Source organism: Tupaia chinensis, unplaced genomic scaffold, assembly GCF_000334495.1.
Source record: "Tupaia chinensis unplaced genomic scaffold, TupChi_1.0 Scaffold143796_1, whole genome shotgun sequence".
Taxonomy (NCBI): domain Eukaryota; kingdom Metazoa; phylum Chordata; class Mammalia; order Scandentia; family Tupaiidae; genus Tupaia; species Tupaia belangeri.
The window spans coordinates 1,819,008-1,832,602 of NW_006203646.1; the positions used below are offsets into that span (position 1 = coordinate 1,819,008).

Genomic DNA, 13,595 nt, shown 5'->3' on the forward strand with positions numbered 1-13,595 from the left:
TTAAAAAAAAAAAAAAAAAAACTACCTTCAGGCTATGTGTGTAAGGTGTACAGGAAACAAGTAAATTTTGTGTTCAGACTTGGATCCCTTCCCCAAGATATCTCATTGTGTATATGCAAATATTCCAAAGTCCTCCAAAATCTGAAGCTGGAATAGTTCTAGTCCCAAGTGTTTTAGATAAAGGAAACCCAACCTGTATTATTTTTATTTTACTAGTTAACAAATGAGGACATGGGACCAGCAGTTAGCAAAATGGCTATGTCGCTGGATTCCCACGTAGTCCACCGCAGTTCGAGTCCCAGACCCGGTGGCTTAAACTCACGCCGTGCGCGTGTGTGTGCGTGCCCAAGATCCCAAGAGGAGAATGGAGAAGGGATTGCGGCATGGCCATCCCCACTGGGGGATGATTTCTCGCTTTCTATCTCTTTGTATCTCTCTGTCTGTCGCGCACATGCGCCCTATAGCAAAAACCTCTCAAAAAAAAAAAAAAAGGAGGACACGAAGGCCCCATAAAGTTAGGTAGCTTACCTGAAGGCCTGCAGCTGGGATGGGGGCACAATGTGAGCTCAAGGGGCAGCTCCGTGGCTCCCAGCCCCTAATTGGGCGGGGCCCCGGTAATGTAATGGGCAGGGGCCCTGGTACTGTAGCCACATCGCTTCCTTCCTTGGCTATACCTGGAAGACTCAGGTCAGCAAGTGAGAGATTGCTGGGACTCTCCTGGGGCCTCTGCTTTCTGAGCCACATTGGAGCTGACCCAGATGAAAACTTGAGCTGTTGGGACCAGGTCTTGCTTGTGGGAGCGGCTCCCTCCTAACCTCAAGATCCATGGCCAAGATCACCTCTCCAGTTCCTCGGTCTTACAGCCAAAAAGGCTCATGCTGGCTTGACAACCCAGTCAGACCAGAGGCAGCCCCATGAGTGGGGAAGAGCATTCTGCAGAGCATGACACCAAACTCAGGGCAGGAGAGCTCAGATCCTCCCTCAGTGGCCCCCGGCCCCAAATGCCAGCAGTACACATGACAAATAGCCCTGGCCCGCAGGCTTTGCTTTCTTCCAGATAGTGAAATTATTTAGGTCACTTGTAAAGCAGAGCAGAGGAACCAGGGACTTGCTGAGGCCAGCGTGACGTCCTTGCACTGGTTTCTCCTTCCTGAAACAAGGAAGTTCTTGCAACAAGAAGGGAACCCGGAGTGACCAAGCTGGCCAAATGCCACCTCTGATCCACGAGGCATTTCCACAATATCCTCCTGAAGAAAACAACCTGGACAGCCCTACCTCCAGCTTCTGCTTCCAGAGTTAGACTCAGGAATTGATTCAGCCTGTCGGAAATGTGCTTGCTCTCATTTTCATCCATCTGTCCATTCATTCATTATTTATCCACAGTCTCCAACTCTGTGCTGGAGACCAGAGACACAGCCTTGAACAGAACAGCCTTGCTTTTGAGAGAGGAAGGAGGAGTCCGGGAGCTTTCTCTGCTTCATGAAGGAGTAAGAAAGGGTACTCAGCCCATCAGGGTTTCGAGGTCCCCCTTCAAGCCAGGCATGCCCAGTGTGGCTCAGAAGCCCAGACGTGGATGGTGTGCAGACTTGTTCCTCCAGATCATTTTATTTTTCTTTTCTTTTCTTTTCTTTTCTTTTCTTTTCTTTTCTTTTCTTTTCTTTTCTTTTCTTTTCTTTTCTTTTCTTTTCTTTTCTTTTCTTTTCTTTTCTTTTCTTTTCTTTTCTTTTCTTTTCTTTTCTTTTCTTTTCTTTTCTTTTCTTTTCTTCTCTTTTCTCTTTTCTCTTTTCTTTTCTTTTCTTCCTTCTTTTCTTCCTTCCTTCCTTTCTTTCTTTCTTTCTTTCTTTCTTTCTTTCTTTCTTTCTTTCTTTCTTTCTTTCTTTCTTTCTTTCTTTCTTTAAAGAGAGATTCTTGCTATAGGGCATGTGTGCTTGCCAGAGAGACAGAGACAGAAAGTGAGAAATTACCCTCTGGGGGGATGGCCATGCTGCAATTTCTTCTCCATTCTCCTCTCAGGATCTTGGGCACCCTCACACACACACAAACCCAGAGTGAGTTTTAAGCCGCCGGTTCTTGAACTGCGATTGATACATGGGAGTCCAGAGATGGAACCATTACACCATCTGCTGGCCCCTCCTCCAGGACATTTTCTAACGCAGGATCCCCAAAGGGGCCAGAGATTTTGAACACAGTTGCAGCAGGTCTTTAAGAGCAGAGTGGGGAGGGTGGTGGCTCCTGGCCCCCCATCTCCTCTGGACTTCCCAGCAACCATCCACCACCAAAGCATGTCTCAGAGAGGTTTCTTGCTTTGTCCCTGGCTTCTCTTCCCCACATCAAATCCCCTCCAGATACCACACTCATGTCTGTGACTGTGATCACGAGGTCGGTCCTCAATGAGGTGCAGGCCCGTAAAGAGCATCCCAAGCACACCAAGCAGTCATGTCATCCTCACTGCAGTTCTAGGCACTCCTGCTGTCGCCATTGCACACTGGGGAAGCACAGGCTCCAGACTTCATGGCCTGTAAGTGGCCAGGCCTCTGCAGAACCCTGGACGGTTGTCCTCAGTGAGTGCTGCCCTACTGTGCGGCGTACAGAGCAGATCAGCCCTTTTAGAGGATATGGCCCTCAGAGGAGTCGCTCAGCTTCTCCATCAAATTTTTCAAAGTCTTTCTCCCCTGGTTCCTTAGGGACCTTCGTATGCCTGACTAGAAGCAGAGCCTCTTTTGGGGAAGAGTGGGAACTGCTCTTCTTGCCTCATTTACTACCAAAAGTAGAGCTGGTTTTGTTAAAGTGAGGATGCACCTTTTTTTTTTTTTTTTAAGAATTTTGCTGTAGGAAGCATGCGCTTGTTGGAGAGACAGAAAGTGAGAAATCACCCCCCAGGGAGGCTGGCCATGCGCAATCCCTTGTCCTCCACACACGCCCCCGTAAATTTTAAACCTCCAGGTCTGGGACTCAGGTCTGGTCTACTATGTGGGAGTCCAGCAAGTAACCATTACCCCGCCTGCTGATCCTGGAGAAGCGCTTTTTAAAGGGAACTTGCTCCTTTGTCTTAGAGTCTATCACTGGAAGGAAAAACAAGTCCTGCGGCTCACCCAGATTTTAGTGAAGAGGCTCCGGATATAAGCTGCTAAACAGCATAGCAGAGATGGAAGATAGGAGTACTGGTGGGGAGCAGGGCTGGTTAAGTGGGGAGGAGCCGCAGCTGCCTGAACCCGGTCCATGGGAATTCCTCCACCCAGTTGACACATGCTCTCTGGGACCGTAGGGTTGCAGAGGGCCTCAGGACTATGTGAATTTTCCTACTAGTGGTATAGAAAGCTCTGGGCTTCGGAATTATTTAGTCATTTGCTTGTGATATAGAAAACTCTGGACTTTGGAATTATTATTCTACCAGAAAGGTCTCTTTGGAGCCTGCCCCTGCCTGGTGCTTCTGTCCCTGAGACACTGGCCTCCCTCTCCCCAGTATGGGCTGCCTTGCTGGGAAAAAGCCCTTTCAGCCTAGCTTTCTCTTTCCTCTTGAGAACTTGCCACTCCACATTTGCCAGGAGAGGTGTCAGCCCTACCTGGGGAAGAAGTAAGGCCAGGATGCCACTGGGGCAGCTCGGGATGTCCCTGACCCACTTCCTCATCTTTCCTGGATCATCGGCCCCATACAGGGTAGGGGGCTGCTGGAGGCATATGGCCCAACTTCAGGTTTCAATTCCGAATCAAATTTGAGTTCTCATTTTCAGATTGGGGGTGTGGTGGGAGGCATTTAAATAGAGTGGCCATTTTTAGGGAAGAATAGCTTTGCTTGTTTTTGAAGGCACTGCATTTCTTGAGCTGACCCAGTGGCCTAGTGGTTAAGAGAACCAGATCCCACATGGCCTATCGCATGGTTTGAACCCCAGCTCCAGCAGAGTGAAAAAATATTCTGGGCAGGTGTGTGTGTGCATGCCCAAAATCCTGCAGGCTGGAGGACTGTGGTGTGACCGTGCCCCACTAGGGAGTGCTCTCTCTCTCTTTCTATCTTTGGCCAATGTACTCACCTACTGGCAAAAAAAAGAAAAAAAAGCATTGCATTTCTTTAGGGAAGAAAACTAGCCGGCCCTTGCTTTCATACCTGTGTTTCTGGCCAGTTCATGGCATTGTAGTTGGGATGATCGGATACCACATGGCTGACTGTACATTTCGAGACTCAGACTTGGCTTGATAAACACACTGGGTGTGTGTGCATGTGTGCCCATCCTGAAAGGAGGGAAAAAATGGAGAGAGATTGTAGGGTGGACATTCTCTGTGGGAAGAGTGCTTTCTCACTTTTCTCTCTCTTCTCTCTCTCTGTCTCTGTCTGCCTCTGTCTCTTGGTGAGCATACATACTCTCTGGCAAATTGGAAAAAAAAAATAAAAAGCTTGGGAAAAGACAAAAACTTGGTTTTCTTTAGCCAGGAGACTGACTTTACCTGTGGGCACGAGCAGCAGGTAACTCCAGGTGGCTCTGTGAATGGGCCTCAGTCCAGGCATGAAGGGCTGACTACTGGGGGATTAATTGGTGGGTGTACTTCCTAAAGCAGCCTGTCTAGCTGAGAGAGGACAGGGCGAGGGTCTGGCAAAAAAAAGCAGCACTGGCTATTTATAGAATCTTGTTCTGTGCTGTTTATCATCTTAAAAAACATTTTTTAAAGGTAGTGTACCAGTTGATTATTGTTGAAGCTGGCTAATATATCCAAGGAAGTTTATCAGAACATTCTCTCTCTTTCTCTTTTGGTATGTTTAAAATTTTCCAAAATAAAGGAGGATTTTTAAAGCAATGACAAATATTGCTTCCTGTGGCCCTAATTCAGAATACTCAGGAGTCCTGCTGGGGCTGCTTTGAGGCTTGATTGCCAAAACAGTAAGTAGAAGACGATAAAGCCAGTCTTCAGAGTGGTCACACTCATAGAGACAGCAAGTAGAATGCTTGTTGCCAGGGGCTGGGCGAGAGAGGAGGTGAGTTATTTAATGAGTACAGAGTCTCTGTTTCGCAAAGTGAAAAGAATTCTGGAGATGGATAGCAGCGATGGTTGCACTGCATCCTCAGTGTATTTAATGCCATAAAAAGAAGGGGAAAGCTAGTCCCCACGTGTCTCTGCTGAAGTTGGATCAGCAGTGTCCTGCCACGGTGAGCTCATCTGTGCTTGAGAGTTTAGGCTGGGGCTGACAGGTGGCGTAGTGGTTAAGGTGCTTGGACTTCCACATGGCTGACCACGATTCAAGTCTCAGACCTGGCAGCTTGCTTTCTCATTTTCTCTGTCTCTGTCTCTCTTTGGTCAAATTAAAAAGTAATAGTGATAAATAAAATTAAATAATCTAAAACAAAAAAGTTTAGGCCACTTGGCTGAACTCATGACTGACAGGCCACTAAGCATAACCTGCCATGAATTGCCTAGGTTTCCTGTGCCCCAGCCTCAGGGTGTGGCGTGAGGAATCAGTCAGCTCGGTGTGTAAAGGGCGTGTCAGAAGTGTTACAGGCCTCACCTTCCACACCAACCCTAAGGGGACACGTGGTATGCCTGGTCTCGGAGAACCAGTGTAAATGCTTCCGCAGGTTTAGGATCTTCTGTAAATCTTAGTGTATATGGTGAGGGGGTCTTCAGAAAGTTTGCGGAAAGTTTATTGAAAATCTGTGCATGGATTCCAAAAAACGTTTGCACCAAAATAATCTTGTGCATTAATTCGATTTTCCACAAACTCTTTGAAATCCCCTCATTTGTTAATAGGGCTCCTATTGTTCAAACCTGGAGCAAAGTAAACATGAAGAAAGAAAATCGAGGGGCCAGAAGGTGGTGTGGTAGTTAAGGTACTGGATTCCTGCATGGCCGACCACAGTTCGAGCCCCAGACCCACTGGCTTGAAAATCACACCAAGCACGTGTATATGTATGCCAAAATCCTGAAAGAAAGATGGAGGGGGAGGGATTGCAACATGGCCATCCCCCTGCGCAATGATTTCTCACTTTCTCTGTCTCACTCTCTCTGTCTCTTTCTGCAAGTTGCATGCACCCTATAGCAAAAATCTGAAAAAAATCAAATAAAATGAAAAAGCATTTTCAGGACCCCTGTAGAAACTCAGATATGGACTGGCTATTAGTAAATATCATTGCATTACTGTTGATGTTTTAGAATTGCTCATAACACTGTGATTTGCAGGAAGATGACCCCAGGAATGGATACCAGAGGTTCTGGGGTGGCACGTGTGCTTGTCGTGCCTGTGGTTGACCTGGAAGTGGTCCAGCAAGACCAGCGTTTATATGCAGCAGACATATGAACACAGCAAATGTAGCTCAGTGCTCACGAGTCCGGGTGGAGGGCCGGAGGTGTTCATTGTACTGTTCTTTCATCTGTTTTGTGGGCCTGAAAATTTTCAGAATCAAAAGTGCTTCGAAGAAGTCGAGGGGTCTGTGGCTATTGTCTGGCTTAGAAAGACTCCTACTTCTGTTCCCAGTCTATCCAGGGACCCGCCGGAAGACCTCCAGGCATCTGTTGTCTGTGTGGTTTGTGATAAGAAGGAAACAGCTGAGTAACAGTGCTTGGTGGTGCAGCACTGGAGACAAAAGGCCGCCCTGCGGTCCTGGGAGGAGGGGAGGAAGTGTCTGCCGGCACGTGCGTTACCAGGAAGCTCATAAAATCTTTTGTGGCTGCAAAGTGTTTTGTACTAGGGAATAGTCGCTGAGCTGGAGTCAGCCTGGCCTGCAAGGAAGAGCAGGGCCTCTGAAGTCGCTTCTGGGTGGAGAAGCTGACCTCTCGCACCGGCTTATTCCCTGGGATCCTAAAGGAAACAACCTGCAGGATCTGACCCACGAAGCATGGTCCACTCTGCATTGGCCTCTGGCCGTTCTACGCGACCATTTCATCGCCATGTGGGGCCTATTTCAACATTGCAGACAAACAGTTCATTGCTTCTGGGTCCAGAGCCGGCTCTGAGACTGTAGACCCTGCTCTGCCTGGCTCAGAAGCTGCTGTGCAGCGGCCCCCAGGAGGCCTCGCCAGTGGAGGGGAGCCCCAGCAGGTGAAGTGGGTCCTCAGTAATCCATAGCCCCCTCCATTGCAGGATAATCCTCTCCCGCAGAGCTCTGAAAGGTTTGAAAAGCAGGGAGGGGTGGAGGACGCTAATCTGATTGAGCACATCTGCTGGCGGCCAGCAATGCTGTGAGGCCACCCCCAGCACGGTATCCTTCACCATGCCACCTTCTGCTCTGGGGAAGAAAAGAGAAGTCCTAAATTGCCTCAGTTCAGCTCAAGGTTGAGGAAAACGGGTGCAGTTTTTTTTGGGGGGGGGAATTATTTTTAAGTTGCACAAAGGATACATGATCATTGGAGGAAAAACTTAGGAATACAAAATTATCAGAGAAACATTCAAATGGCCTAAAATTTCATTTTTGAGGGCCAGCCGGTGGTGTGGTTTGAGTCCGCGACCAGGCAGGTTAAGGAACACACCAGTTGCATGTGCGTGCGTGTCTAAAATTCTGAAAAGAGAATGGAGGAGAAGGGGTTATGGTGTGGCGATCCCTCTGGGGTGTGATCTCACACTGCCCCCACCTGTCTGTCTCTCTCTGGCAAGCACATGTGCCCTGTAGCACAAATTTTAAAAAAGAAAAAAATCTATCCAGAGAGGACCCTCCACTCACGGGGCACCTGCTCTGTGGCAGGCACTGTGCTGGGGACAGACGGCACCACGCTGAGTGGCTGGACCTGGTTCCTGTCCTCATGGGCTCAGTACCAGGCACTAATATTTTTTTTCATATTTATTAAATTTCATTTATTATTTTTTTTAATCTGACCACAGAGAGACAGAGAGAAAGAGAGGATAAGTGAGAAAGCAAACCTCCAGGCCCAGAACTCAAACCATGGTTGGCCATGTGGAAGCCCAGGGCCTCAGGCACCACGCCACCTGCTGGCACCTCCCGCAGCACCAATATTAATTCTTGCTGTTAAATGAGTAATCTGAGTGTGAGAAGTGCCATCAGATGGCTGGAGGACACTAGAGAAAAGCACTCCTGGCCAGGAGTGGGGTCAGAGCTCCCCATGGCTAGACCCTGCCTTGGAGAGGGTAGGCTGTGAGGCAGCAGGGCCTGGCCGGGCCTCAGCCCCAGGATTTCCAGCCACATGAGAGTTCTTCCCCAGTGTGCCCTTTGTCTACCTGCTGCATTGCCTGGGTGTGCAAGACAGGAGAGTTGTGTACGTGGGAGGCAGTGTAGGTCCAGGCTCATGGGGTGGGTGCTGGAAGGAGACGGGCGTGGGGTCGCTGTGTGCCGTGGAGGGCGAGGTTGGCAGGGGTGTGTCTCCGCCTTCACCGTGTTGTACATGTCTGCATGCTCAGCTCCTCCTCACCTGAGAGCAGAGCTTCGTGTCCTGCCATCTTTACCCACTTAGTGGGCTGTTGCAGGTGCGCCGAGAGACACAGACCCGGGCCTGCTGGAACCGGCGTTTGGTTTCACAGTGACATCCCCTGAGGCCTTCTTGGCATGGTTGTGCCCCTTTGCCACAGCCTGGGGTGGTTATGTCCTTATCTCCCACGTGGCACAGGAGGGTGAGAGAACGAGGCCAGGGCGCCTACAGCAGGGAGCAGGTGTGTGAACGCTTTTGTTTGCGTTCCCTTTATCTGCACACGTGTGCTTTGAGGTCACCTGGGCCACCCCACTGCCTCTTCTGCCACGGCTCAGCAACTGCTCCAGATCCCGGGAGGCTGGGCTTGGAGGCCATGGGTGACGAGACCAAGGCCAGGACCTCAAGGAGCTCCCACCCAGTGGGGGAGTCCCAAGGGGACTATGGTCGGGGGGAGGCTTCCACAAGGCAGTGACTTCGAAGGCAAGCCCTTGTCAAGGCTGGCGAGTGAGCAGGGGTGGGGAAGGGTGTTCCAGGCATGTGGGCTGCAGAGAGGAAGGCTCTTAGATGGAGGTCAGGGGCCCCAGGTGTGGGGTGGTTTCTCCAGAGTGAGGAGTGTTGAGATTGGAGAGGCCCCCCACCCTGCAGAGCCTCACACAGTGGAGGCTGCACGTCCCCCCACAGCCCATGGACCTTGATCCTCAGAGCACAAGGTGCCCTTTGTCTTGTTGGAGCGATCCCCCAGCTGCCAGCTGCCAGCTTCCGGGTGAGATGTAAATGTCTCTGTTCTTTGACCCTCTGGGAAGATAACCCTAGGCCTCTGGTTTGGGTTCTTTTTTACGTTTGTTTATTAATTAGGTTGTTCGGAAAGTCATGACATTTTTCTATGCAAAAATGCATTATGGCTTTCCTAACGACCTAATATTTCTTCCTTGAGAAAGAGACAGCAGGGTCCCATGGCACAGTCCACCCCCAGGCCTCAGCCGGCCCCGGATCATGGGCACACAAGTGCTTGGGTACTCAGGGAGGCCTCTGGACTTGAACCTGAAACCTCCTCATGTGGGTTTGCCTCCCAAAATATCAGGTTCTGTGGTCACGCCGTCTGGCTGAGGGCCTGGACTTTATACCGTTTCTCAGAATTGCTCGGCAGGGGTAAGTGCCAGTTCGGGAAGGGGCAGCCAATCTCTCCTTACCTGTTCTCTTACCTGTTCTTCTCTCCTTACCTGTTCTCTCCCCACCCACCCATCTGTGCTGGGCTCACCTTCCAAGCAAACTGTGTCTGAGGGCCACCGACACTGTGGCCCCATTTACAGTGCTGAGGACAGTGGGAGCCACATCGGCAGGGACAGGGTCTGGTTTGCACCTGTGTTGTGACTACAGCCTGAAGGTGAGAGTGGGGAGTGGGAGCATTACTCCCCAGGCTCTGATGCTGTTGCTTTTCACTATCGAGCACCTTGTGTTCCAGATGCTAGTCTGCGTGTTTAGTGTACACTTCCTTTTTCCTTTTTTCTTTTCTTTTTTTTTTTAAATTTGCTAGAGACGCATGTGCTTGTAGGATGAGAGAGAAAGTGAAGAAGCACCCCCCTGTGGAGGATGGCCACAATGCAGCCCCTTCTCCTTTTGGAATTTTAGGCACACTTGCACATACACCTAGTGTTTTCAAGCCGCCAGGCCCAAGACAAGAATCACACAGTCAGCCATGTGGAATCCAGCTGCCCTCACTACCATGCCACCGGCTGGCTATGGCTACTGCATTCTCTTACTAAATATAAAAAAAGCCGTTGCAAGTGTAGGTTCCATGAAACAGATGAGGAGGCGGGTCCACAGAGAAGCTGAGATACCCAGCTGTGATGACACAGCTGGAAGCAATGTCCGGGGGGATGTGAGCCCAGGTTGGACGGACCTGGAACATGTGCTCTGACCCTCAGCAGTCCAGCCTTTCTGCTCTGTCCTCTGCCAGTGCCATCCTGCATGTAGGGGGGGCCTTTCGCTTCCTGGGTGCAGGCAGATGTCTCAGTAACCTCTGTCTGTCCCTCCCCTGACAGGTAAGTTTGAGGATAGGGAAGACCACGTCCCTAAGTTGGAGCAGATAAATAGCACCAGGATCCTCAGCAGCCAGAACTTCACCCTCACCAAGAAGGAGCTGCTGAACACAGAGCTGCTGCTGCTAGAGGCCTTCAGCTGGAACCTCTGCCTGCCCACGCCCGCCCACTTCTTGGACTACTACCTCCTGGCCTCCGTCAGCCAGAAGGACCACCACTGCCATGCCTGGCCCACTGCCTGCCCCCGAAAGACCAAAGAGTGCCTCAAGGAGTATGCCCACTATTTCCTGGAAGTCACCTTGCAAGGTGAGGTTGGCAGAGATGGCTGGGACCCAGTGTTAGGACTTCTCACCCCTTACCTGTACCCCTGCATGGGCTGGGATGAGGGGTGCTGAGGGGCATGCCTGTTTAGAGGGGTCTTCCTTATGGGCTGGGGCTCTATGTCCAGATCATTCGCACTTTGCAGGGGATAGGCAAAGGAGAAGCAAGAACTCACAGCGTGTGTCACCAACAGCATGTAAAAAGAGGCAGCAGTTTATATGCAGGTGCCTGATGCCCTGCAGCCTTACAGATCACCTGGCTGCTTTTCTGTGGTACCCCGCAGCCTTGCAGGTGATCTAAATAGCATCGGCTTGTAGATTATTCCCAAAGAGCTGCCATCATACAGGAAGGATGTTAGCAAGAAAAGTTACCTTGTTAGTGGACTCTTACTTGAAACCCACTCTCGCCAGTGTCTCTAAGTCAGGTAAAACACTAGGTGAGAACTTCCACTGGCATAACCTGCGATGGTGTTTTGCAGACCTTCACCATTTCTAATTTTTCATCCTAGATATAGGACAGCAGTTATCAGCCTTTGAACCGATGAGGAGGTTTTTTGATGCAAGTTCTCTTTGTGATTCTCTTTCAGACCACATATTCTACAAATTCCAGCCTTCTGTGGTCGCTGCGGCCTGTGTTGGGGCCTCTAGAATTTGTTTGCAGCTTTCTCCCTATTGGACCAGAGACCTGCAGAGGATCTCAAACTACTCTCTGGAACATCTCAGCACATGTATTGAAATCCTGCTGGTGTAAGTTCCTCTTCTCTTTCCCACTTGCCTTTGAAGCCTGCCACAGGGCTGGTGGCCGCCAGCTGCAGTGTCTCACATAAAGTAGGCTGTGATGAGTCCAGATAGAGGTGGGGTTGGGGGTTTGGTCCTCCTGTTTCAAGTGGCTTTGGGTTTGCATTTCTTAGGTCAGGGAGCAAGGAAGAAGTGAGACTGGGTATAATGCCTTTTACCTGTCTGACTGTTTGATCTAAGTCCCAAGCTTACCGATGGTCACGTTGAATGACTCTGATTAGAAGCTGCTTTGCTCAGAACTTTTTTTTTTTTTTAAGAATTTATTTAATTTCAGGGCCAGCAGGTGGCGTGGTGGTTAAGGTGTTGGACTCCCACATGGCTGAGCTGGTTTGAATCTCTGACCTGGTGGCTTGCTCTCTCACTTTCTCTCTCTCACTGTCTCTCTCTACCCCCTTCTCTCATCAAATTAAAAAATAATTATAAATAAATATTTCAAAAATAAAAGTACTTATTTAATTTCATTTAGCATCAGTATTCTTTACTTTGGCTAGAGAGAGAGAGAGAAAATAAGCCACCAGGTCCTAGAAACATGGTCAGCCATGTATAGTGCCTTAACCACCATGGTCAACCATGGTGCCTAGATGCCTAGCCACCAGGTCTAGGACTTGAACCATGGTCAACCATGTTCCAGCACCTTAACTACCATGCTACCTGCTGGTCCCGCTCAGAACTTTTTTTTTTTTTTATAAGATTAATTTATTTAATTGTATTCATTTTTTTTACATAATTTTTAAAAACTTTATGTATTTATTTATTTTAGTCTGACCAGAGAGGGACAGGGCAAGAGAGAGAGAGAAGGAGGGAAAGTAAAAAAAAGCAAGCCTCCAGGTCTAAGACTCAAACTGCTGTTGGCCAAGTGGGAATCCAGTGCCCTTAACAACCTGGCCCCTATTATTATTTTTTTAATTTGACCACAGAGAAAGAGAAAGTGGAAAGCAAGCCTCCAGGTACAGGATTCCTTTTTTTTTTTTTTTTTTTGGAGAGGTTTTCGCTATAGGGCGTGTGTGCACGACAGACAGACAGAGAGAGACATAGAGACAGAAAGCGAGAAATCACCCCCCAGGGGGGATGGCCACGCCGCAATCCCTTCTCCTCCATTCTCCTCTCGGGATCTTGGGCACGCACACACACTCGCCAGGCATGAGTTTTAAGCCACCAGGTCCAGGACACGAACCGCGGTCCACTACTTGGGAGTCCAGCGACACAGCCATTATGCTAACTGCTGGTTCCCCAGGTCCAGGATTCTAACTACTGTCAGCCATGTGGGAGTCCAGCACATTAGCCACCACACCACCTGCTGCCTTGACCCTTAAACTTCTAAGAAGCCTTAAAGCTGACCTCTTGGGCCAGCAGATGGCATAGTGGTTATGTCATTGGACTCCCACGTGACGAACCATGGTTTGAGTCCCAAAGCCAGTGGCTTAAAAAATCACTCCAGGCACATGTGCATGCCTAAGATCCAGAAAGAGAATGGAAGAGAAGGAATTGTGGTGTGGCCATCCCTCTTGGATGGTGATTTCCCACTTTCTCTCTCACTGTCTTCGTTTCTCTGTCTCTCTGGTGAGCACACACACCCTAAGGCAAAAACCTCTTAGAAAAATTAAAAACCTGGCATCTTAGCCAGCCAAGCCCTGAGTTGCTTCACATAGGAAGCAACTACCTCTTTGCAGGGAGAAAACGTTTAGTGTAACAGAAGGTACATAAAGACATTGTAGATCCAATTCCATGAGCGGTAAGAGACAAAGAGCTCCATGGTGACTGGGGAGCAGGGCAGGACAGAACAGCTCGTGTGTGCTATACCCAGGCTGTTCCCCTTCTACCCAACAGGGGGTGGCATATCCTGGGTGCTGGCCTGACTGACCAGGGGCCAAGGTAATCAAAGCAAAGCCCCAGGGCCCCCGAAGAGCCACCTGTCAGCATCCTGCTGTGGGAAGCTTTGTTTGCGGCTCCTTCATCTCACTCTCTGAAATGTCAGCCCTTGCTCTATGATTCGTGGTTTTAGAAGATCCCCAAAGTCAGAAAACAGTCTTGTCTGAGTGCTGATGGTTATTCAGGGATAATATATATATATTCAGGGATAACATATATATATATA

At 49.4% G+C, this 13,595-nt stretch overlaps 1 protein-coding gene across 2 annotated transcripts in view; it reads left to right on the plus strand.

Moving 5' to 3' along the window:
• The window catches only part of CCNJL (cyclin J like), a 59,761-nt gene that overhangs the window by 42,077 nt on the left and 4,089 nt on the right, over positions 1 to 13,595 (plus strand). For both annotated transcript variants that reach the window (XM_006165062.3, XM_027766959.1), the window contains exons 4-5: positions 10,386 to 10,688; positions 11,290 to 11,449. In XM_006165062.3, the coding sequence (XP_006165124.1) occupies positions 10,386 to 10,688; positions 11,290 to 11,449 (463 nt within the window). The remainder of the gene's footprint in view (positions 1 to 10,385; positions 10,689 to 11,289; positions 11,450 to 13,595) is intronic.